Source organism: Vanessa cardui, chromosome 13, assembly GCF_905220365.1.
Source record: "Vanessa cardui chromosome 13, ilVanCard2.1, whole genome shotgun sequence".
NCBI classification, from domain to species: domain Eukaryota; kingdom Metazoa; phylum Arthropoda; class Insecta; order Lepidoptera; family Nymphalidae; genus Vanessa; species Vanessa cardui.
In genome coordinates this window covers 4419381-4447141 of record NC_061135.1, presented here as the reverse complement: position 1 = coordinate 4447141, position 27761 = coordinate 4419381, and the positions used below count along the sequence as shown (strand labels likewise).

Here is a 27761-nt window from a genome sequence, read left to right as displayed (position 1 = left end):
GGTAATTTGTTAAATGTCTTTATACATTTAACAAATTTTGTAAAGAAACTTGAAATTAATGACTGAATTGATTAATTAGTGTACATTATTCAGCTATTTTGCAACAACAAAAAAAATTCAATTTAGTCAAAATCGTATCTATATCGTTGCATTTCAAGTCAAAATTTGAATATCGAAGCCTCCCTGACGCGCGCCGTATTCTCGGAGCGGGGTGCGCGTGCGGCCTCATCTCCTTACGCGGCGGTAAGGCGACACCGAGGGATCCGCGGCGTCTCGCGCCAGTCGCACCACAGCACGCGTCGACTCGACATGTAAGTACCAAGCTCTACTCTGTCAACTACCCCATATACCAGTGCCGTAGTGTACAAGTGATAAGTGTATTTTTTTATCGAGGTGCATTGCTCTAGGCATTTGTTTTCAATCCGGGTAAGTCAAGCGACCTGATATAAAGTTAGTAACAATTAGTTAACACGTGAAAATTTTTGATAAAAGGTGACGATATTTTTAATGTTTCGAGATATTTGTGTATTGTGATAATAATCGTTTTTTTATCAGTGATTTATGTAAAAATACTATTCGATTTATCGCATTTTAATCGTTAGAATAGCATTAAAATAACTCATTTTGTAATCGCGGCCCTGTTTTCTATTTTTAAATATCGCGGTGCTCGGTTTCATATCTAACGGCCAATAGCAGCAATTCCTGTCCGAGTTTTCCCGCGTTTTTGGCAATCTGCCATCCTGTGACCAATGGCAAGAGAGCGCGGGAAGCGGAGGCGGTGTATACTTGCGCCAGACAATTTATGAACTTTACTTCTAGTTTCCTATTCCTATATTTAGTTGTAGTTATTATCTAAAATCTGTAACTAAAATTTTAATTTGGATTAATTAAAAGAAAACATAAATGTTATCAAAATTCTACTCGATTGATTTTGTCGATTGGTATATTTATCGATTTTTTAAATTAAATTAAACAGGTTTTTACTTAACTTTTTTTTAAACACAGTGTGCAATATGTCAAAGAAACCAAATCTTAAAGACCTCACTTTAAAGTTTATATAACACATGGCCATGACCTTATTTTTTTTTAAATTGATAAAAAATAATTTAATTAATAAGCAATATAAAAAAATCAGAATAAATTTAGAATTTTACGGGACGATTCCAAACTGATATTCAGGTCGGATACCTAATTCCGACCAGGTCGTAAGATCCGGGACGGTCCCTCTTTAGAGTTTTTTAGGTCTCCATTATCTATGAGCAGTATATAAATACACCGTATATATAAATATATAACCGTCGAACACAGTTTGTCAGAAATTACTAAATGTGAACCAGAGCCAAGTTTTCGACGTCACATACTAAACATATGGTCAATATATAATTACTGAATATAGTTTTAAAATATAATCTAAGCATATCTAGTAATTAAGAATTATAATTATTATATGGATATATAATAGTTCTTTAATGTTATATTTACCAGAAATTTCCCAATAAAATACTCTTAAGAGTTGTGTGTGTGTGCGTCGTTCCTGACGTACACACACATATACAATTGGTACACAGCTATATGTGTATCAGTTGTATATGTGTGTGGTACCGAAGAAAGGGAAAATGACTTTTTAGTCTGTTATAAATAGCACCTGAGTGAATAAGCTATGAATAAATTAAGCATATTTTTAAATAAAAGATATAAATTAATAAATATATTAATATCGTTGCAATGCGTATGTGCCATGTGCGTATGTTGAGACACGATTTGTTTTCATTACTTAATATATATTATCTCCGTAGACAAACCGTCACGTACAATACTGGGAATAATTGTGATATAACTTCTTATATTACAATTTCATATGATTTTTAAACTTACTTCCATATGTATATATAGATTGTTTTTTTTTATAATTAACTATTTCTTGGTACAAACTACATAATATCGCATTCAGAATTTATCCAAATTTGCATCGTATGTATTTGGGGTTCATCCAGTTAGTTTTCATATTTTATTCTTCTATCTTTAGTTCATAGAATTGATTTTATTTGGTCTAATCATTTTTCCCCATAGCCTATATACATAATCTTTAGCTATATGAAAATAAAAAATAAATAAAAGAAACATTCAGGTGTGTTAATCACTTGTTAATTTCTTAATATGTTTCTACAAAACGATTGTATAACAATTAATGATTGCGGCAATAATTAACATCAGTTTATTAATTACTTTTAAAATTATTACATTATAATTGATTAGCATATATCAGTAACGAGTAATTTAATTAAAAGACGATTTGCTTAGTACGCGTGGTCTTCAAAGATATGGCGGTATCTATTTTTGTACATTACTCATTTCTTTTTTAATTTCTTGAATTCAATAACATCAACAAAGGATGTAAATTATAATGCCAATAAAATTGATATCACGTGTAGATATGTCATATCGATACATTCATTGATATTTTAAAAAAAGAACACAAATAATTCAGTTCACGCCATAGAATTAAAAAGGTGGTAACATTGTCTTTTAAGAAGATACACGTAGAAAAGTTTTCCTCTGAGTGCTCTCAAAGAAGTAACACTTCAATATCACACCGTTATTGTATATGTATATACATATAATTTTAAATAGGTAAGATGATATTATGTTTGTAGTTTGCATACAATAAACGATTAAGGTTATCATCATAAACGGTGCCAAGTTGGCATCTGTATTTACTTAGCTAGTAGTTTCCTTGGAGAATTTACATAATTAAAATGATTATTTTATAAAATGAAATTCCATGCATATATATGCTATATTCTTCTGCCTAATTAAATTTAGATATAATGTAGACGTCAGACGATTTATTTATTTGGTTCACCAACCGTTACGTACTCATTATGTATAAACATTTATATATATAAATGACATAAGTTTTACTCTTGTTAATGGTAGGTCTTTGTGCAACACCGTCTGGGTATAAGGTTGGCGCCAGTGTCTTTGGGCGGTGGTGACAACTTACCATCAAGTAATATTTGCCCGAACAACTCAGTTACAATACCAAAATTACTTTAAGTAATTATTAATAAAATATGATTCTTGCAATTTACATTTTAATTTAATAACTAAACAATTTTAATTAATATTCCTGTAATGAATGACTTATGAATTGAGTCTACGTTTATTTCCTGTAGAATAAATCCTCGAAACATACGAGTATTCTAGAATAAAACCATTGTTATGTTAAATGAATGACAAAATCCATTTATAAAAAAACTGCGAGTATATTTGTTAATACTTAAAGTCGAGCACATATTACTTTATAACGTTTGCAATTTAAATAGCTTGCAAGAATGGAAATACTTTAATCATGGAGATAAATGAATATGCAATCTCTGTAATCAGGAAGTACAATAAACAGAGAAGATACGCGAGGAACGCATATATTTGTATATATTTAATTACATATGAATTGCTCTACCGATATAATTATACAAAAGTCATATATTTGTAATAATATGTAACTTACATTATTTATCGCGAATACCTGCATAGTTTAAAGATCACTGAAGCAGGGTTGTAAAAACTTTTTTGTTTTTTTTTTTTTAATTTAGTTGAGGAAGGCATTAAGTCAAACAGACAGCTTGAAATTACTTTTGTCCTATTTATATAGTATAGTATGAAATACTTTTAACTTAATTAATACGATGTCAATCAAAGAATTTAGTATATTATTATGTCCTTTTGACTGTAATGATATTCAAACCACAAATCTTGAACAAATTGGTGTGAATGTAGAAGACGTGTTATATGATATATTGATCTAAGCCTAATTAATATCCATCTTGTTATTTTGTACAAGCCAAATTGTCTCTTGCACAAAGTACATTTTTTCTCCGGAATGGAATTAGAGTCCCTCAGGCATATTGTACGACAAATCTGTACCTACTGGAATTTTACCGACATTAGTAAGCACTCGGTACGTGCTTTGGACAGTGTTGTAATATCAAAAATATTTTTAAAGTGACCTATATTGTAGCTATTTTATTATTGGACGTGTGGTTTTTTAAAGATCTATTTGGTAACAAAAAATAATTATTATTAATTTTACAGCACTTAGGTAAAAATATTTAATGTCAAAATTTAACTGACCTACAATCCAACTGAATCCGGTTTTATAATTTAGCAGTCAGTAAATTAAATAAATCGTTTGAAGCATATTCCTGTTATAAAGTTTAAACCCTATACACTAAACGATGATACAGAATAACTTTCATTAGTGTCGATATTCATGCATCTCTATGCATTTATTTGCGTATTCATAAAATGTATTATGTACGGATCATAAAGAGTATGGGCACTTATACTCCTGGACCGGTCAGGCGGTCACCGTTCAACGCTGCATTTTTGCGAAATATGATTCACACAAAGGAATGCTTTTCCATTGAATCACTCTCTGCCTCTCAGACGAGTGCGGCTTGAATAAAGCCGTCGTTTGAATTTGTTTCTTTTTTCAATCCGTTGCATTTTGCCATCATATTTTGCTCTATTCACATTTAAATCGTTCTAAAGAGTTTGTAGAAAGTAGTTGCGATATGTATTTTTTATTGATATCCTCGTTATCTTATTTAAGCAATAATCAGTTGACTAATTAAAAGTTAATTTATCTTATTCATATTATTTCTTAATAGATAGTCACAATGCGAGTTTGATAACACACCTGTTTATTTATTTTTTCTTAATTCACTTTTCAACGAAGCGCAAAATGAAAACGAAACTCGAAATACGAGGCACGGGATAAGATTACTGTTTGCAGCGCTGAAGTAAATTTTATCATCTGTTTTTTATTCTTAAAGGGTCATTGACTCGTGAAACAAAGGACTTAACGGTGTTACAATGTGATCGAATTTTAATATACCCAACAATTAGATAAGGTTCACTGACAGATGATAGCAGACAATCTGAAATAAAACTGACTGTTTCTTTATTACTTATATTGAAATATGTAAGCCATTAAAGACTAAGAAAAAATGAAGTCTAAGTATTATCTGCTTGACAAAATAATTGAATTATTCTACTATTTATTATATTATATGTGGAAGCATTTTACATAATTTGTATAATTTCAATAAACTACTTGTTGCCCGCGGCTTCGCTCGCGTTTTAGGGGTTTGCTTGGCATGTGTTAGGAAAAAGAAGTAGCATATGTCCTACATTGGAGTTAAAATTTGCTTCACACCAAATTTCATCAAATTCGGTTTAGCGGTTTGGTAGTGAAAGACATACAGACAGAGTTACTTTCATATTTATTATTATTGTAGATAAAATAATATGTCATAATATAAGTCAAGTTAATAAAACTAGTAATATTTTATGTGAGGTCAACAAATCAGAAATGACTCTCTAAACGTGTGTTAAGCAGCGGACAGAAACTAGGTAGTATGGTGTAAAATCCACCGTAAAACGCCATATTAAAATCAAAAGCCTCAAGAACAAAAGAATACGTGAATAACGAACAAATGTAATGCTCACCGTAAGAAGAATACGGTAATTGTTCACGGCAATTTTATGATTAAAATGAACGTTCTCTTGCGCCATTTTCAACTAGGCTTGGTCTTTAGAACCGATAATTGGTTATGTTAAACTGGAATATATTTAAGGTACAACATTTTCTTAATAGGAATTTATGAAATATTGGAGTTATGAAATTTTAAAATTCTATCATCAAACTTCTATCATTTTTTAATCATCATTAATTGTAAGAGGTTCTATATATTCTCATTTCCATCACAACTGACAGTTATCTTTTCGATTCAACGGCTAGCTAGCTTTTGTCTGTGGCTATACTTGCTTGTCATAGGAATATTTACAAAAGTGCTCTATAGGCTTAACAGAACCTTCGTCATTTTTAGTAATGCAAGTAAGCCTTCGATACGTACCCAAACAAGCACCTTCAAAGTAAATCGATGGATAATTCTTGTAAACACTCTTTCTTCCTTAATCATTAAGCATTGGAGTCGGAGATAAGATACATACAACGATGAAAACATCATCATACTGAAAAATGCGCATACCGTATAGAGTATAGGTTAAGTAATATTAAACCCCTGGAGCGTAGGAGCAATGCACCCTCGTCGCCATAAATAGCCACCCGGTCGGGATTACTTACCGATTGAAGTTACTTATTATTTCAACTGTTCCAGTATTGTTTAGAGCGCTCATTTCATTGTGGAACATAGACAATCCTTTTTAGTTTTAAATATAATCTGTTACTTGAATAGATCACAAATGCACTTGGTACCTTAATATTTAGTTATATTACTTTTACTAGCTGTGCCCACGATCTTGCACGCGTTTGAAGTTAACAAAAAATAAATATTATTGTAGCCTAAGTTACTCCTTATTATATCAGTTATCTGCCAGCGAAAGTCCCGTCAAAATAGGTCCAGCTGTTCCAGAGAATAACCCGAACAGACAGACAGACAGACAAAAATTGTTACATGTGTAACATTTTTTACAAATTAGAGTAGCCCTTTTAGATATTGAGTAAAAAAGGTCTATTCTAATACTACAAACAGACATTCCAATTTTATCATATCTATAGATCAGCAGGATAATGTGTAATGTGAAAAATATTAAGATATCAATTTAATTTTCTTTCTCTTAGATTTTGATCAAGGGGAGTAGAAACAAAAAACCGCCAACATGGACGCGATCAAAAAGAAGATGCAGGCGATGAAGCTGGAGAAGGACAACGCGCTTGACCGCGCCGCCATGTGCGAGCAGCAGGCCAAGGACGCTAACCTTCGCGCTGAGAAGGTACAGCTATACGTATAGGATTCCCTGGAACTCAGAGGCACTTTTAAAATATCTGGTTTATACGTTATTGCTATGTATATATGTCAGAGTAAGAAAACCTTCGTCAAATTTGAAATTCATTCCTTAATCAAGTCATAAACTCTTAGTACCTTTTGAATCTAAACATCGAATCATTGCGACGCAATATGTCATTCTCGATCGGTAAAGCAGACTATAGCTCATACTGAGCACAGGAAAATAGATCTTAAGGTGACGAACCTTATCTTACTCGACGGTGCATCAAAATTTAGATTATAAAACAAAGCAGATTAATAGAATACAAAAGCATATGTTAATTGCCAGTAGTCTATGTAATAATTAAGCATTCCAAGCAAGCGTCAATAATTAAAGTGACAGCACTTTCGATGTTTTACAAAAACGAGGCGTCGTTTCTCACTACCTGGATTTAGCATTCATTTTGATTTTGTATTTCCTTTGTCACTTGACATAATTTTAAACTGTTATCTTAGCATATTAAAGCTGTTCAATCTTTAGTTTTCTTATCTCCGATATCCTTAAAATTAAGTCGTAGTGAAAAATGTGTCTATACAAAAATATCACCTATATTCATGATTAAGTAATTTTTTTGCTTTTTCGTTAGACAAAATTTGTAATTTTAATAATATTATTTATAATAAATATTCTCAATAAAATTTCCTAACCCAACAACTCATTTGTTAGTTTTTAACTTTGGTAACGAAATGGTTACAAATAAATCGAATTGTAGGCAGAAGAAGAGGCCAGACAGCTTCAGAAAAAGATCCAGACCATTGAGAACGACCTTGACCAGACACAAGAAGGCCTCATGCAAGTCAACGCTAAACTCGAGGAGAAGGAGAAGTCACTACAGAACGTAAGTACTTCTTAATATACCTGGTTAAAATTAAAATTAAAATAAGTATAGTAGCGTACATCTTATGATAATTATCGGTTCAAACCCTGGCAAGTACCACTGAATTTTCATGTACTTAATTTGTATTTATAATTCATCTCGAGCTCGGCGGTGCAGGAAACCATCGTGAGGAAACCTGCATGTGCCTAATTTTAGCGAAATTATGTCATATCCACCAACCCGCATTGGAGTAGCATGGGAGAATAAGCTCCTAAGCATTTCCTCAAAGGGACAGGAGGACTTAGCTTAGAAATTTACAGGCTTTTTATATTATAAGTAAAGTAGGCATAGAGTAAAAATATTGATAATTAAAAAAAAAAAAAACTTTTTGCTTTGATAGATTGAAGAAAAGCATCAAAGCAAACCACATGTATCCGGTATCGTTTTTTTTACATCATTACTTGTAATGCTACAAATTAATTTATTATATCATCTATTCATTTAGCTGTGTTGTTTAGTTTTAGATAAGATTTTTTACTTTAAAATGATATATATTCTTAAAAAAACTGACTACGTCCAATGGATGCAATATCCGCTTACAATAAGATTATTATTCATTATACTCAGAAATTAGAAAGGAAATTAATTCCGTGTCATCAAATCTGAAAAACGGATCGAATAAATTTGGATCATTGCAAAAAACCGTTCCAACTTGAAGTATGACTCGCGTATGAGGTATCCGTACCGTTATGCATCAACACAGACGTACAAGAACAATCAATGTTTTTTGGATTTTTCCTTTTCTGGACACTTAACATCATCTTTCGAGTTTTAAATTAACGGGAAATTCATGATTGTAATGAATTTGGATAAAAAAAACCGCATAAGGTGAATTATGGATTAAATTTGTAGCCAATAATGAAATAGCGAAATGTTTTCAAGGTAAATCCAACTTTTCGACGAAAAAGTTCGTATTGAGAATAAGAATGAACAATTAAAATTCCTATACGAATACTTAACACGATGGTAGCAGGCCTTTACTACCACTTATGTATTGTATTTTTTAAAGTTATATTATCTATAAATCTACCACTGCACCGCTAGAACGAAATGGATTCTTCCGAGACAAATTATCAAAAATTTTAATTACCTTTCATAGCCTCCTTATCAATCAATTATTAAGTTATGCAACGTTAATTTCTAGAGGATTTAGAATAATATATATTTTAATATTGTACTTAATGTTCTAAACTATACAATAAAATTGAAATATATTATTTAGTTCATGTAATGTGCATTATCAATTTATTTACTAATGACACACGATTAACGAAATTATTTGAGGCAATTATGTTAAATGTGTTTTTAATTATTCTTTCGATATAATTTAGTACCATTATTATTCTATTAAGCGACGGTTGTGGTCGGTATTTGAGTATTAGAGACTATCATATTTTACATAACTGTTTTGTCCTGTTACTTCGTATATTCCTGAAAATGTTTTCGTCTGCCCTCGATTTCCTTTTAAAAATTTGTAAATGTCAAAATATATGATTTTCCCACTTAAAACATGACCTAATATAAATATGTAACAAAGTAATTATCTAGTCTTTGAAATTATAGAATGTTTGATTTATGTAGGTAGTTACGTTTTAATAAGCAGACTTAAACTAGAATGTTGACGAGGGGAATTTGTAATAAAATCTAGCTGGCAGCGTAATAAAAATAAAACATGATCTATGGCACAGTAGCAACCACATTTATTTGCAAGGTCGATGGTTCTGGTTTCGATTTCTATTCGGAACGGTTATTGCTATTGATTTAATAGAGGCTGTCTTAAGATGAAGACTTGACTTGGGGTCGTAAGAATCGTGAAATTAGTTGGTCGTTATTCGATCGTAAATCGAATAGTAATAAAATAAATACTATAATCCAATTCGCTATCGGTTCACTAGCAACTGTAACGAAATGAGACGAGAGCAGTCTGACTAAAAATACCAGACGACGAATGATGAATTGCAAGATACAAAATATCTAAAAATAGTTTGTGACATTCTCATTGATGACAATGTAATTAATGTCTTATTTATTTGTGCAGATTGTTTCAAGTACTTACAACTTCGATACGCGTTAAAATAAAGTACATGAAAATATTTGAGTTATTATTTAAAATTGATATTAGAAACGTATTAAGTTTTGTAAATTACAAGATTGTCGAAATGTGTATACTCGAATAAACTGCCAATGTAAACTTGCTACGTAATTCTTTCCCGAAGTTTTAAACATCACGTTCTGCGCTCGCGTTCGCCTGATATTTTTAGCCTCCGTCACCTAATATGGGCTCGATGCCCGGTGTTTAGGTAAAATTAGACTAACGTTCATCGCTCGCTTTAACTATCATTTATGAATAATAAACTCGTTACTTTAATACCTTTACGATCATGCCCTCAATACAGTGTTATTTATAAATTAAATTTGCAAAGTTTAAAAAATAATAATTATGTATGTAGTTTTATTTCTTTACAAAATGTAGTATAATAAATACATTTTCAATTAAATTTTTTATCTGGTTGTTATCTGAAAAAACTTGTTTGAAATTTTACCGCGCGTATGCAGTAATATAATTATTTGTATCAAATGTAGTCCGTCGGTAAAGCAGTGTTGTTTAAGTTAAACAAAAGATGGCGTCTGGCTTGCGACGGTAGCGCCACGTTTTGTTATTGAAAGTGACAGTCAGTCAACATGGCGGCGGGCGCTGCGCGGCCGGTCGTAGCGCGCGGAGTGCAGTGATGTCCGCGTCCGCGCCCCACGCCCACGGGCGCACCCCCGTGCGGCGCAGGGGGCATCAACACCACCCGCGGCTGAGGGGCGACCGTTTACCCGCCCCCAGCTCGCCCGCAAACACTACTCCGTCCAAACGTGTGACCTTAGACTCTCAAACAGACGATGTTGTGCCTTGTGTCAATAGTGTTAGTGAATCTCAAGAATTGACAAGGACGAATAGTGACGATGCACTTTCGAATCGAAACATACTCGAGGACTCGAATATCGATGATGATGAAATTGAATTTGATATTAGGATCACCGGTGCAGACTCGAATGGCAGTTCGGATGACGACTTTTCCTTTCAAGAGGAGAGATCTGCGGGTGACGGTGCAGAGGTAACTGCGTTAGCCTCTGATATCTCAGACGATGATCCCGAGACTGCGGAACTTGCAAAACTCAGATGTCCTAGTGAGTGTACTGAAGTTTTGGCCGCCAGGGAGAATCGGAGAAGGCGAAGATGTGCGGACTATCCGGGACTCGCGTTCGGAAGTTCCATATTCTCCTCTGATACAATGATGAAATTTTCTATCATTAAGAATGAGTTGCAGAATATCAAGAATACTGCATTGAAAAGGGTAATGTCCTACATTTATTTAGCTAATAGTCGAATGTGTGAGTGAGTAGGCGTGGGCCAAATGCGCATAGAACTATTTTTAATCGCGTTCCTTCGGAAAAATCTTGAAGCTGCTCTACCAAGCGAGTCTAAATCCGCGCGTGGCGATCAGCTGAGCCATTGACATTTCGTTTGACTTGTTTACGCTGACGATTGCAATTGCTACCGCTAGATGTCGTGCTATTGCTTAATAATAATAATCCTTTTAATCCTTTATATTTTGAATAATTATAAATACCTTAATTCATGAAACAATTTAAAATATTTTTGGAATAAATTTTTGTAGCAGTAAGCAGTTTCCAAGACTTTGTAAAAATATGTACATGATTTTTCTTATCGTGAAACATCTTAAGTGTACAAAATAACTGGGCTATTGATAAGAATAGAAAATTATCTAACCAAGATCGTAAATCATTCACCCGGATACATAAATTCAATAGGTTTTAAATTGTGCTTTCGTGGTATTGCTACTTTCTAAATAATTTTTATTACGTGTTGACTGCAGTGATGCAGTGAGCTGAATGGCTTAGAATCGATAAACTAGTTTTTTACATCATAGTTTTATAGATTCTTCACATATTCAACAAAATATACGCTTCAGGATAATCGTATGGGCTTCATATTAGTTGATCAAAAGTCAACACTCGTTAACAATTTTGAATGAATATAAAGGTATATTTAATTAATAGTATTGTACTGAATATTTTCACAATTATAAAAAAATAAAAAGTTATATATATGTAATAAAAATTAAGGTCGAATAAACTTGTATAAGCGTTACGCACTTGATAAACTTTCGTAATTCTATATAAATCGTGTCTGTAACATGTTTGTGTTAAGGATTAATTAATCAACGAGGCTTGAGTAATTTAGATGCAGTAGTTACTGTGGAAATGAAATTTACAATTAAAATATGAAAATAACACACGAATAATTGTGTTTTAAGTTGTAATTAATCATTAATGAATATTAGATAGGAATTTGCGCTTATTTATCTAGAAATGAAAATAGTAATAGGATATTAAAACAACAGATTAATTATTATGAATAAGTCTTTCCTTTTCGTAAGATTTAAATACTTATGTATCTCGTTTCAATTTCCAATGTTCTGAAATGGAAAAATATGCAATTGAAAAGCATATCTGATACGTTGTCAGTGCACGTCGTAACTATAACACTAAGACGATGGTTTGAATAGGCGAGACATCCGTTTTGTAATGGTCTTCAATTTATTCAACTTCATAAAGTCGATTCTTTAGCACACTTAGGCAAATAAATTTGGTCTTATATAATTTTAGGTCTAGACCTTGTGTCGCGTTCGAAACGCTCAAAATGTTGCCGTATTCATTATGGGCGAGGCTGCAACGGAATACTAATAATTCTAATCGCGTAATTATTACAATTGTTTATGCTTTGTAAAATTAAAAAATAAGCACGTTGTTTAGTTGAGAATTACAACTGTGACAATTTAAATTACAGTCGGTAGGTATATAGTTGAAATGCAACCAAGGTTAATTGGGGTTTCCTTTGTAGAATAGCGTCGAATGATTCAGGTCAGGTATGTTTATAAGTGTTATATGAGATCACATTTATTGTTATTATCGACGAGTTCAAATGCCATATCATTTATTTGAATCGTCAAATAAATATCTTGAAATTATAATTTACAAATTTATTATACGTATTGACTTTGGAGTACTAGTCGAGAAGGTAACCTTATAAGCTAATAACGGTTCAACATAAATAGTTAAGTACATTATACCTACTACATTTTGTTCGAGTCATGCTGTGTGACAATTTACTGAATTTAAAGCAGACGCATACTTTCGAAATTGCGTCACACAAATTTCGGTTCAGGATTGTGTGGTTTGTCCATTTACAAACTTGTTTAACATTATACAACATGTCTTCGTTCAAAGAATGTCAGCTAGATGGCGCTTAAAGGCAGTCTGTAAAAGGTTTTTAGGTTATAGCGATATATTCAATGAAAATACTTATAAAAGACGAAAATACTACTAAACTCTGCCAATATTGTTATATATTTATTTATTAATTATTGATAATAAACATTTCCAATGACGGGTGTATTCAGTAAGCATTCAATTTTTTTTGTCAAATTTTGTTCTGACAATAATTGTTATTCAATGATTGACCATTCACTCTATCCCAACATCCGTGGTTGTAATTGTGTGTGGTCTTTGAAGCGTTTCACCTATCCCATATTTTGGTTTTCTTGTTTAAGGTCGGTTATGACCCTACAGGATGTTGTTTCTCCGATCACTTGACAGGTGGAGCTAGTGCGTGCCGCACGGTCGATTGTGTGTGACGTTTAATATTCTTGTTAACTGTGCTGTCAAAGTATCAAATAATCTTTCATTTTGTAAAATAATGTTCTACTGTGTTGCAATTTAATTACTATACTTAAATATAAATTAGTCTAAACAATCTGGTTAATTGATTATTAAAACTTAATTACATAGAAAGGCGGGTCGTTAGTGAAGTGGCGATAAAGTTGCATCGGCTAAGTTAGTGGCGGCCATTTTATTTGCCGGCAGTGTTCATTCGTACCGAGGTATCTCTGCGATACGGAGCAGCAACGTTCGGGGCAGTCAGTTGGCATTTTCGCGAGTAGGGCGAAGGTGTCTCTAGTTTTTAGCTTTTAGACGTACGGTTTTAGTAAAAAGTGAACAAAATGACGACAAATATGCAGCAAGGAACCATTTTGGATGTACTGAAGAAGAAAATGCGTCAAACAAAAGAGGAAATGGAGAAATATAAGGACGAATGTGAGGAGTATCATAAACGATTACAAGTTGAAATAATGCGGAGAGAAGAAGTAAGAAATGTGGAATATATTTGTGTTGTGTGTTTGTGAGATTTTCATTTAAAATTGTCTATAATTTGTGTCAGAAGCTTTGTTGTCCTGTCTCGGGAGTTATCAGTAGTCACTAGTCATATAGAAGTTACATTATTATCTACCTATAGTGAGTAATGTCCGGCCATAGTTTAGGTGTGCCGGCGACGTACGCATATTCACCTCTCTTTTCATTTCATCTTAACATAAGTCGATAGAGCGAGATAGCGAATACGTATTTTTTCATATCTACTGTGGCCTGTTCATGAAGAACAAGTGTTATTTTAAAAAAACGTGTATTGCAGATTTGTAATGTAGTATCGGGATGAAAGAATTCATGGCTTATTCTTTACATAATTTAGCGGTACACCTCGTACCCGTTTCTGCCATACGTAACAGGTTTGGTGCGTTGGAGGTCGCGTAGCAGACTTGTGCCACATGATGTAGAGCGAGCCGGTTCGGGTCGTGGAACCGTGCACCCTTCAATGCATTCCTCTTATTCGGAGAGGTTCGGACGTCCCCGAAGGTTCGCGCCGGCGCCAGAAAGGCGTGTCCGACTCCTCGCCGTTATCGCTATATGACGTAATTTATAAGGTTGCAAAGCACAATTGTAGCCAAGTAATGAGAATTTTTGCTTAGTATAGAATACAGAAAATTGACAAAGAATAACATATTTAATTTATATGTATAAATTAATTATCATTTGAAAGAATGTTCATGATTTGATGTTTTCAATTTCTCTAACCTATAATACAGCTTATCAGCGTTTGTATATCAAGAGCCGATAAGAAATTGTTCACTTAAGATCGCGATGGATACAATTCTAGTACACCTGAGCTACTTAGTTCCGTGTTTAATAAATAAATGTTATAGGTGTACTACGGACTTTCAAAAGACATTATAACTTTAAATTTTACAATAATTTGAAACACTTATAGACAATTTCCATTAAATGTTATAATACCGATAATATATGGCGGTCGCCGGAATCGACTTAATAATATACAATTTAAAGGCGCAAGGTATATAGATAAATGCTAAACCATAATTATTTTACATTAAACTTGAATAAACACTTATTAAAATTGTAAATTCGTAAGCACTAACACAGTGATAAGAATTCTAGATCGTTACTACAATAAAATTGCATTTAATGAGAATAATTAAGTCAGGTGTAAATTAACAGTTGCAGCCTAAAAATAATTGCAGTGATCGTTTTTAACGTGAAAAATATTTTAACAATAATAGTTACCAGACCCTAAAAATGGTATCAATACTTTTCCTTTTGCCTGCCCATTTTGGGATGGGTTATATTTGTTGGGCTTGCTATTGTTCGATCGTTCAATTGTTACGTCGCTGGTGTCCTGTTCAATATAAAAATTTCAAACAATATGTTCTGCCCTCTCAAAGCCGATCCATTACCATGTGTATTGACGTGGAACTTATCGTGAAACCTTATTAGTGTTTAGAGGATCAATTACTACAGAAAAATTAGTGACGTGTTTCAGTATTTTAACTTGAAACGCATTAGGTTGTTGACCGCTAATATGATTAACTTGTCATTAGTCAATACGAAAATAACCTTAAGACGCCAAATTGAATACGCTGTGAGTTCAAGGTAACTAGACAAGTATCTATGAATAGAGTATGATTTGATTACCGCTTCACAGTTCAAGAATGATTGCTGCTAGAAATCAACAAATAGGTTTCCTGAAACGATAAATGTGTACTTGATTTATTACATGTCGGTGTACTTGCTAATTGAATTATATTGAATAGTTGGATATGTTATGTGAGTGCATATCTCGCCTTACGTCTATTATTAGAGTATGCGCTAATGACGACACAGGATAAAATGAGAAACTGGGACTCGCTCAGGCTTCCTCGCAACAAGGACGTGTGATGTCATTAGCGTGTACGTAGCCGTTGAATATAAATGAAACTGTTGGCGAAATATTCCGAACCGCGGTTTATTCTCATCACGTATAATGTGTCGATGTTCAACAATGCAGCGTTTATGTGATACAAATGCGTGAATCCTGATTATTTTAGATACGTTAAAAAAATCTGTAATCGTTAATGTGTGACTGTTTTAGTTTTCTACGGTAAAGTCGGCATAACAACGGTAAAATTATATAGTACATCACTAATATCCAGCAGTCACGTCATTGTACGGTCTGAATTATAATTACATTTGTTGAAGAAAAATGTACAGTGCATAAAAAAATGGTTATAGCAAGTTTAAACGTGCTTTTAACTCGAAGAAAACAGAAGTATCTAATATTCTAAGTCCTGATAAATGTCACGTCTGATGTTATAGAAAATGTACATCTGTTATTACTTATTCGGTAACATGCTGCTTATCAATAATTTATCTGTCACAACTATATATAGGCGTGAGTTACTTGGTTTATTCATATTTTATATACTTGTAAAATGATAAGTCCATAAGTAATTCTCTAGGATATATTTCGAAATGAGGGCATGTTTTGAGTATGTGGTTGTTTTCAGGCCGAATCCGAAGTTGCTGCGCTCAACCGACGCATTCAACTGCTCGAGGAAGACTTGGAGAGGTCAGAGGAACGTCTCGCGACCGCAACCGCTAAGCTCGCGGAGGCCAGCCAGGCCGCCGATGAGTCGGAACGGTGAGTCCGCGCCATTTTAGAACCGTCGTACGCGCTAATTTATATGAGATGTGTGTACATAGCTGAACTTGAGAAGAAAATAGCTATTATCGAGTTGTTGCTTACATACTTTTAGTATAGTAAGAACAAACAACACAGTATATCTCTAATACTATAATAACTATTCCGAAATTCGTTGAGAATAATCTTAAGTTTTTTTTTATTATGCTTAGTTAAATAATTACAAGCAAATTTCTAAATGAAATTTTGTAACAAAAATATTAGATTTTGTTTATACTCATAAATATTCCTTATGTAAATTTTCATCATGTGCATGAGTGTTTATTTATTAGTGAACTCATAACCCAAGTTTTTTCCAATCTTAATCTTATTTTTTTTTGTGTGTTTTGAGTATCTTTTTTTCTTTGCTATTCATTGTTTCTAAAATATCTGATTGTGAAATGAAATATTCGAGAAGATGACTGTTACATTATATTTTTCTTAGTATTCGAGAAAGATTAAAAAAAAAAAACAATTATAAGTACAAAAAGTATTCTCGCATATCTAAGGAAAAAAAAAATATTACCACAAATCATTTCGTATCTTTTATCGATGTTATAACATGCATGTGTTTGGCCCCGCACTAACCAGAATACGCAAGGCGCTGGAGAACCGAACCAACATGGAGGACGATCGCGTCGCCATTTTGGAAGCCCAACTCTCACAGGCAAAACTCATCGCCGAGGAGTCGGACAAGAAATACGAAGAGGTGACCAACAGTTGACGATGTTGAGCCTCGTGTTGCTATGCTCTATGAGATTTAGACATTTTACGATACGTGTACACTTAAGTACTTCACGGCGGCATTGCGTAGTTGTATTCTACTACTAATCTGTCCGTGAGGTTCAATCTATTAGAATTACTGGTGTAGGAATGTTCATGAACTATGTGGATTCTTTTTAGGAATTGGAAAGTTATGATGATGAATTATTTTTTCCTAGTCTAGCTATAGTTTCGAAGTCATAGAATTAACAAAGATTTTTAATTACCTGACCACATAGTTTTAGAACATCGTGTTATAAAAATTATTTTATATATTTAGTCATGTTTAAGAGCATAGTAACGCGGGGTGTTTTTATTTTGAAATCAGAAGCGTATTTCCTTCCATCTAAATTAATTCTCTCGATTATTGTTATGATTGGAACGAATATCAGCTTTGTGATTTCAAATTAAATTAGTATAATATATAATTAAATAAACTTATTTAAGAGAAAGACTTTGGAAACAGCAAGTATCTGTTGCTATTTAAAATTATAAAAGTGAATATTTTTTCAATTCTTTTGAATGATACATGTGCTGGTTCCGAAGGTCTTATATTTCCTTCCACAGCGTTAAGTTCGACACCAGGTATTTGTTGCTTTAAACGTTCCTTGCAATTTTTCGTGTTCGTCCCCTTGCATGTCTTCTAACTTCTGGGTCACCCTTGAAATCATACATTTGAAAATGATAAATCTGACGATCATTAACTAAATTTATATATTATGGGGTACAGTGCCCGCAAGGTCCTGGAGAACAGGTCATTGGCCGATGAAGAGCGTATGGACGCCCTGGAAAATCAGTTGAAGGAGGCCAGGTTCCTGGCTGAGGAGGCTGACAAGAAATACGATGAGGTCGTTGAGAGTTGTGTTGTCGTTTTGACTTGCCTTTGTCTTTGAATTTTAACCTCATCCCTACTCACACTTTTGTAAAACTTTCGTTTGTCTATTAACTACTTCCACAAATTCCCATCAAGGAAATTCAAGAAAGGAATATAATCTGATTTCTCCTATCTGAAGGTTTCCTTCGAGTGTCTTATTATGTAAATTACATGTCTCAATGTTCTTCTTCAAGCAAAGACAGTTTTCGCTTCCATTTTTAATGACTTTAACACCCTTTGCAACAATTTTGTTTTTCTAAAACGATGTTTTCAGTTTCCTCATAAGTTGTTAAACCCCTTGAAATCCCTAACTAACTCTAACAAGTCGTTCTTTGATTATTTTCGTGTAGCATGATTTTATTTTACTGAAACACTAGTTTTTTTTATTGATAAAATGATTTAAAAGTATGACGCGTTATCATTTACGATAAGATACTTGCTAATTCAGCTAATTTTGTAAAATTATTTGCACATGGTTTAAGTCGATTTATCGAAATACAGAACATGTGGCGAAACATATGGTCCCAATAATGTCGTCCCAATTCCCCTGACATATGACCCTGCGTAGTGAAGGCAGTTTTTAAAAGTCAAGCCCGAAATGGAGACGGACCGTGCGTGACCGTACGTTTCATTTCCTTAAAAGGCCTGCCAAGTCCACGTCTCGCACACGTCGTTACATAAGCATTACTTCCATATATGAGGCTGCTAAAGATTTCAATTAACCAGTCGAACATTTATCAATGCTAATAGTCCATCAGGGAAAGTGTTCTCATGTATTGTGATGTCTCCAGGTGGCTCGTAAGCTGGCCATGGTCGAGGCTGACCTGGAGCGCGCAGAGGAACGCGCCGAGTCGGGTGAATCGTAGGTTTCAATTGAATTTCGCTGCGGGTTCCCGTTTCAGTCGATATTACGTCCGATACACCAAAATCAGCTGCCCTATTGAGATTACGTTTCAACCAGTTAAAGATATACATGTTTGCGGTGTATCGTGTAACATTGAGCGGCATTGCGGCGAACCCGTGGCTTCGTTTTGCAAGTTTTCGCCACAGTTTTGCATGGTTGTTCATTTGCATTTTTTTTTTAACATTGCTGCACAGTAATTTGAATTATCGTCGTCGGTAATATTTAACATCGATCCTCGCTAATTTTTTGCATGTAGTCTAGGTCGTCTGCGAAGGGAGGCCGATATGGAGAAATTGACTTAACGATTTCTTTCATCATTCATACGATTAACGCAAAGGTGTTGTCTCTTATATTTAATTGAATTTACATAACTTATTCTGTAAGTCCCCGCGGGATAGTGATAGTTGCATCGACTCTTCGTTGCAAGTATCACTACCTGTGCATCGAATGAAACAAGGGTTGCCCCATCTCATGGATATTTCTTACGCAATGTTAACTATCATGTCCGTGTGTCGACTAAATTTCTGTCTCTAATGTGTGTATCATCTTAGTGTGGCCGTAGGCTAGTCTCTGCCAGGAAATATGTGTGGTATAGGGCAATTTTCGTTTTCAGATATGCACCGCATTACACCAGAATTACTGGCCGTATGCGTGCCGCACATATGCAAGCGCACACATCACATAACGATTATAATAACGCACTAGATAGCACTTAGATATTATTTCATTAAATTTTACTGAATCTAAATTTTAGAGCTTAAATGTTTTGGGACAACCCTCGTTTTTATTTTACTTATTGAATTGCGACGCCGCTCTCGACTCCCCCGCTTTGCTTTATTCCTTTTTTTAATATTTACTCGTGTTGCTTTCCTACCCGTGTTTTATTAACGAGTGACGCATTGGAACAATCGATGAGCTATAACAAAAACAAAAAAATCCAAAAAAATCCTCAACCGAACATATTGGATGACAAAAACAAATCCAATACGCTCGAAGCGATAGCCTGACCCTCGATCTCCTGTCCTACACATCCATTGCACAAGTGACGTCATCGTTCATGCGCACTGCACAGGCAAAGCGCGAGGCGAGAGCGGCGGCGGTAGAGTAGTGTGTGTGTGTGTGTGCGTGGGCGTGTACTAACGCTCGGCCGGCGGTAGGTGGCGCGCAAGCTCGTGCTAATGGAACAGGACCTCGAGCGCGCCGAGGAACGCGCCGAGCAGAGCGAGTGGTGAGTACCCGCCGCTTGCCAACTGCAGACTGACCCCAGAGGCACTCTACGGGCCTGGACACAATGTACTCCCAACTGACAGTAGGACATTGCGAATGGCCTGCTGATTTGAAATGAGATTCAAAGACGTTCATTTATCAACCGCCGCTTGCCAGCTATGACTGACCCCAGCGGCGCTCCACGGACCTGGACACAATGTGCTCCCAACTGATATATAATATCATATATAAATAAATAGTCTTTGAATCTAAATCAGTAGGCCATTCGCAATGTCCTACTGATTTAGATTCAAAGACTATTTATTAAGGTTGCACGGAAAAAGTCTTGTTTATTATTAATTAAAATTGTCTTTGATTCTGATCTTTCGTAAGTAGCGGGAACTTAAAAGATTCCCATTTTTTACTATACTATTAAGAAACTAAATATTTTGCCTTATCTAATAATTTTGCATGTTTTGTTGATAGTGGTTAAGTCAGTATATGAAATATTATTCAAAGTTTATGGTTAATTAAATTTTTGTAATGGCAACTATCAACAAAAGTATTTACTATAACCGGCATGATTGTGCTTAGTATTAATTGTGAGCATTACTTTAAGTCTAAATTGAAGAGTATGTGGGTCAAGCACTGATTCATTTTAATGATGGACACATGCCAGTATCCAAGCTATTTATATTGATGGCGATAACCAATTTAAATTTTTAAAAAATTACGTTCAATTTAAAAGTAAAATTCTATTTTGTTACTTGGATACATAAATATATATTTTTTTATTTTGGAATTAATTTTTGAGTCAAGTAAAGAATCTTAATTTTCTCAATTTTTATGTATAATGGATGAAATTAAGTTTCACATCTTTATTTCAGCAAAATCGTCGAGCTTGAAGAAGAGCTCCGCGTTGTCGGTAACAACCTGAAATCCCTGGAAGTCTCTGAGGAGAAGGTACGTCGAAAACTATACCTTACGACGTTAGTTTTAAGAGCTAGTTTTAAAAAACGATTATGGCTAGGAATCTATGCTAATGATTATAAATGTTAAATAATAGATGAACAATTTTTTCAAGTTGAAGTGAATTATGATGCACCAACCAGTTTCGACAACGTGGAACATTTTAAGTTCTGCAAAGTCGATAGTGTTAACAAAATGTGTGCTATACGATTTATCTGGTAAATACAGTATATACACGAGAGTAATTTATTACGTACCATTCTAACAGGCCAACCAACGTGAAGAGGAGTACAAAAATCAGATCAAAACCCTCACCACCCGCCTAAAGGAGGTGTGATGCGAAGATCGGTTAACTTGTGCGAGTGTTGTACGCTTGCCTAACTGCATTTACCGCACACCCTCTAGTGTAGTGATCGTGCTCGATTAATCATAAAAATGTTGCCACACGCACTGTCTCAATAGACAGATTTCTTAGTACTCAACTCCTGCAGAGTAATATCGATATTTTTATGATTAACGGAGCAACGTAGTGCGACTTTTGCCGTTTTCCGTTGTAATAATCATAACTCGATCTCTTATTTTTTTAGTTGTTTACGTTTTCTATTAACACGTACGTTGTATACTTTAGTTACCCTAATGATCTTCGTACGAGTATCGGACAGTGTTGCTGTTTAAATAATATCGACAATGGCATTGTAAGATACTGCATGGAGTTTTCGTTTTCGTTGTTTTTTTATTGTGTATACTCGTTAACGAAACATAATCACAGGCGACACAAAGAGAAGAGTCCTACGAGGGTCAGGTGAAGGTGCTCGACGCGCAACTCAAAGAGGTAACAGCGGCCTCGGCGGAGGAAGTTGTAGATAGTTCTGGTTGCGGTTGTAGTCTCGAATCACGCTCATCTCTGTCTGTGTCCCATGAAATAGCCCCTCTTACCCATCTACCGAGGACGATCGCCATCTTTGTTCATGTCACCCTGTGCTAACAATATGGGGAGATGGGCTACTTCGACGGTGTAGGTTCGTTGTAGTCGGCTGGCAGCGGTTGGTGCTTCATCTATGTATCTTTGTATCTATGAGGACTTTCTCCCTGTACATGTGTAGTATTTTATTTCTCTATTTATTATGTATGTATAAAATATTGCGCTTGTGTTGTGATCGTACGCTTTTTGGGATTATTTTTTCCTTTGGTCCTATACATTTATACTTTACCATGAGGCTTGTAGTTTTGGGGAAAATGCTTAATGTATATCCTTTATGATAATTTTATATCGATCTTATTTAGAATTCTATTGTCTATGGATTTTTATTTATTCTCCGTGATTAAATTCTATTAAAACACTTTCAATATGTTAAACTTGTCGGTGAAACTTCTACCTCGCTAATTAGTTGATTAGAGAGAGGGAAAGAATTAGTAATTCCGGGAGTACATTCACAACACTCGCGCTAGCATGCCGGTGGCTTGTAAGTAATGAGTCTGTGTGGCCAGGCGATGGCGTCCCGCGAACACGTCGAGGATAAGATACACAGCCTCTCGCAGAAACTCACGCAAGTAAGTTGCTCGACATACGGACCTTGGTCACACTACAATTTACATAGAATTGACCCTATTCTTCAAGCCAAATTCAATTTCGAATACGGGCTGCCATTATATAAGGACACAACGTCAACTCAGATTAATGGAAAAAAAAAGAAATAGAGATGTTAATATTGTAAGTAAAATTATCGATAAAGTGACCAAGGCTTCGACTATTTTGTATAATATCATATCATTTCATTTTCATTTTTCTATAAATGTTTTGCCAAGGGGGTAACGGTATATTATTGTGTTCAATTATAGCCTCTGTTCAGCACATAGCTGCTTTTGGTAAAGGTAATTGCATGGTATTTGTGTCGCTTTACCTTTGTATAACATTTTGTTTGTATTTTGGAACTATTTTTTTAAAATGTTTTTTTACTTAATGAAATAAAATTAAAAAAAAATAATAATAATTCAATAAATGTTTTCAAGTGATTATATTATTAACGAAATGAAAAAGTAAATTTTGCATGAGATTATTTTGAAAGCAGTCTACTTTCTGTTGAACGAGATTTTATCAATTCGTTATTTTTGAACGTTTTAATTATTAAAAATATTATAAAAATGATGACAGAAAATAGGCTGCTTATGTAAGATCAGTTATTAAATATACGTTAACAATGGTTACAGGCTGAAGCTCGTGCTGAATTTGCCGAGCGCTCTGTCCAGAAACTCCAGAAGGAGGTCGACAGGCTTGAAGGTAATATATATTTTTTTATTATAATCATATGAAAGTGAATATTTAACGTAGGCAGTGATAATACAAATTTAATGCCAAGATTTGTAAATTACACGAAGGTCGTTAGGTAGAGGAAGGATATCGAATACGTAATAATAATCTTTTATTGATAAAGTTTTCAAGGTTCTCCAGATAATAAGTGTATTATCCAGTACAGCAGTCGGTTAAGTGAAATTTTAAATGATCTCTAAAGTCAAGTTGTAACAAAGTTACACGTTTGATAAATAACAAAAGCTTAAATAAACGCACTTAGCCATCTCAGCCATCATACGAGCTGTTCTTCAGTTTCAAAGCTGTACTATAGATTTTTAAAGCTTATTTACTTTCATTGCGCTATGATTCTAGCTTAATTTTTTTTTCTTATTTTCATAGTAACAGATTTAGTTTTAATTTTTGAATAATCAACCGTGATCATTTCATTAAAATTTAAATTTACATTTGTATTAATTTTGTCTTTTTGAGATTTTCACGGTTGTATATTTATTTATTTTGTCAGCATGGAGTTTCAATGTGTCCTGCTAGACTGCTCGAGTTGTCGTTGTAGATTTTTTATTTTCTGTGTACATTGCATGGTTTTATATAAATGTTGTATTTTTGCCTTAACCCCGATTCAAGCACTTTCGACTCCAATAAATGGCATAGCAGTCGCTTATTACAAAGAATAAGTCGATGAGCGTCGAGAATGCTTGTATCGTTCGATGTGGTGTGTGACTGACCTCGGCCGCGTCCGATCTTGCAGACGATCTGGTGGCCGAGCGCGAAAAGAGCAAAGTCCTGCAGGAGGAGATGGAGGCCACGCTCCACGACATTCAGAACATGTGAACACCTCGCCCCCTCACAACCCCCCCCTTCCTCCCCCGCCCGCTTCACTTCGCTCGCTATCGATATCGACAAACATGTCCACCTCACTAGTCTGCTCTCTGAGTGACGTCTGTCAATCCTGACATCTGTCAATATCGTGCTGCCATTGCAAAAATACGTGTCTATGGTAGATGCGCGCTATCATTATTTATTAACTTTATACGCCGCTGTTCTTATATTTTTATACTTTTTTTTTTCTTTTATGACATGACTAGTTAATTAAAAGTGAAGCGGGCGGGTGACGAGATGTTACTAGATATAAAGTAATTGCCAGCCGCTTTTTATGTAACGTCAAAATCTAGTTCGCTACGACGCCACTGCCAAGTGCAATTTTTTTTTTTATTTCGATCACAGTTTACTAATATTTTGTATGCTATTGTAAGTGTATTTCCTCATTTGTATAAGTCAGCGCGTCTGTAGTCGAAATCGTATTAGGTAGTCGTATGAAAAAATAATAATACGACTTGTATTAAGGTATTTCGACATTCCATTTTTGGGACCAAAACGAGTCGTAATATAACTTTTGTCAAATTAGTTGCACTTATATGATAGGAGTGACATTCCTGTAATAATTCCGGTGTAATATTACGAGTACTGTAGATGTATCGGGGAGTGCACTGTTTGCGATTTATAATGAACTTTTTATTTACTTAATACTAGGAAAGAGATTAGTTATTTTTTATTTAATGAGTGATGGTAACAAGTAAAATAATGATATTTATGAGAATATGCTTGATATGAATTATTTTGATATTCTATATACTTTCGAGAACGTTTTCTTTTCTTGTGTCATAACTACCGCTTGTTGTTATTTATTAAGAATAAATTATGACAGATTTTTTTAAGAGCATTAGATATTCTCACAATTGGCATTTTGTTCCAAGCTGGCAATTAACCTCTCGAACGAGGTTCCGTAAGCGATACAGAAAGGGAATAATACTTCATGTAATTTAAACCGATCGAGGGTAATCCGTCTTTCTTTTAAATGTTATCGATTAATGAATTGATAGATAGTTCGTGAGAAATAAATTAATGATTTTAAGAGTATTCTAACACGTGTTTATAAATATATTATATTATTATTTTTAACTCGTTGTCTTTTTTACTAATTCGTCTGTACCTTTCATCTTCCTTCAACTGATTCCACCAGCTATACTTGAAAGTATACAATCACATTCATTAAAGTTAACATTAATATCGAATCAGTATCATCGTGTCATGGAGTTGCTCAGTATTAATAATCGGATGACATTAATCGGAAATGTAACCTAAAAAATGGAATAAGAAAATCATTGTACATATCACATCTTCAGCGAAGCACGGGTCATGTTGAAAACCCCTTGTTTTTGTGTTGTAACGAAGTACTCAGCCCACTGTTAACGCATGCACCTTCAAGAAGACGTACAATTGGGCCCGACGACCTGACTCCGTCTTCGATCCGTGTTGTGAAACGAAGCATGGAAGAAAACCCTTCCCAGTGTAGCGGCATGGATAGCGCATGATGCACATGCGGTCCGCCCGGAAGGGGCCCCGTAAACCCCTAGCCAACCAGCGAGGCATGGACGTTGGTGGCAGCGCATGCCGTCGCCACTTTGAGATACCTGACCGCCTCGCCTGCCGCAGATGACCTGATCAACGAGAAGGAGAAGTTCAATGACATCGGCGACGACATCGATGACACTGTCGTGGAACTGATCCCGGGTGTGGACATGACGGAGCGGCAAGTGGAGGCGGCGAAGAGAGCGCTCGAGAAAAAGATGAACGCTCCAGCCCCGCCACCGAAGGAGCCGACTCCTCCCCCCCCGCCGCCCAAGGAGCCCACTCCCCCTCCCCCACCACCACCAAAGGAGCCCACTCCCCCTCCGCCACCCCCGGCGGAGCCCGCACCCGAGCCTGCCCCGGAACCCGCACCCGCACCCGAACCAGCTCCCGAACCCGCACCCGCTCCGGCTGAAGGTGAAGCGGCTCCGGCAGCCCCGGCCGAGAGCGCCCCCGAGGCCGCGGCTCCCGCCGAATAACAACTCTCAAAAATAAATTAAACTTAACCGTGGACCCAATTTAATTTACGCGTTAATACGACAACTTTAGACTTAATCAAAATTAATGCAATATCAATTTTAAAACAAAATGTTTAGGATAAAATAATTTATTAACATGTAAATAAATATTTAAAACTTAGCTGGTGGAATAGCGTTTCAATACCCCTTCAGTTGTGTCAGTACTATTAACGTGATTGCATGCGAGTGGACTTAACGAACTAACGTGCGAAGAGCGCGAAGCGACTGACCGCGCCGGTCTCCGCAGACGATCTGATCTCCGGCAAGGAGCTATTCCACGAAATGGGCACGGAGTTGGATGTGGCGTTCAAGGAACTGGGCATTCCGCGGGCCGCCGGCCGCGTCTGCGAGCGCTGCACGTGCTGCCACTGACCACCGGCCGCGCCATAACGCTTATCGTTTGTTTTAAGCTTTACATGTGCATTTAAATCAGTAAAAACAATTCATGACATATCTCTTTCGATTACCTACACCCACCCACACGAATCGAGACCGTCGATTGCCAACGCTTCTCAAACTGCATGCAAAGTGTCGTCGATACGATTTTTAAGCCAAACTTACAGCTAACTTAGCGAAAACGACGCATGGCTTCGGAATAACAAGGATCGCAACATGTAAGCATTTTTTAATACTTTATACACTTTTTACATTTTGCCGCTAAAACATGTGCTGCAAAACTTGACTTATGGGGTTTTGTAAAATCATTTATCGGTAACTCTATGGGATTTTGATAGATTATGAAAAATATTAGTTCTGTGTAGTAATTTTACATGTACTTAAGAGTGAAACACTTTACAGATTAATATTATTATAAGTAATGTTTTTTGTTGTAAACTTGATTATTTTGGTTGTATTTCTTTTGGATGTATAAAATTAATTTAATGATGAAAATGTGCAGACGAACTTGTTGCCGAAAAGGAGAAGTACAAGGACATCGGAGACGACTTGGACACCGCCTTCGTGGAACTTATCCTCAAGGACTAAGCTTGATGCTGGTCTCCAGCCCAGCAACAGGCCGGTGCGACCACCAGTCCGCTAAACGCAATATTTATATAGACGTATATTAACTTTATATTTTATACTCCTAATTTAAAGTATCACAATCTACTTTTACGGCGGTATTTATTTTCAATTATTTTAAAATAAATAATTTATTAATTTA

General features: G+C 35.1%; 1 protein-coding gene across 20 annotated transcripts; it reads left to right on the top strand.

Annotated features, from left to right (window-relative positions):
* The first annotated feature begins 5 nt into the window (after positions 1 to 5).
* LOC124534862 (tropomyosin-2) lies at positions 6 to 27761 on the top strand. 20 transcript variants are annotated; one of them, XM_047110897.1, is made up of 11 exons: positions 6 to 311; positions 6650 to 6801; positions 7568 to 7693; positions 16477 to 16610; positions 18142 to 18259; positions 20347 to 20417; positions 21283 to 21358; positions 22853 to 22915; positions 23573 to 23642; positions 26166 to 27213; positions 27498 to 27761. In XM_047110897.1, the coding sequence occupies exons 2-10, from the start codon at positions 6688 to 6690 to the stop codon at positions 26558 to 26560; spliced, it is 1167 nt and encodes a 388-aa protein (XP_046966853.1). In that variant the 5' UTR covers positions 6 to 311; positions 6650 to 6687; the 3' UTR covers positions 26561 to 27213; positions 27498 to 27761. The 20 variants fall into 20 exon arrangements, with proteins under 20 accessions (XP_046966853.1, XP_046966852.1, XP_046966850.1 ...); XM_047110896.1 differs by lacking the exons at positions 20347 to 20417; positions 22853 to 22915 and adding exons at positions 19077 to 19147; positions 21633 to 21695; XM_047110894.1 differs by lacking the exons at positions 18142 to 18259; positions 22853 to 22915 and adding exons at positions 17241 to 17358; positions 22134 to 22196.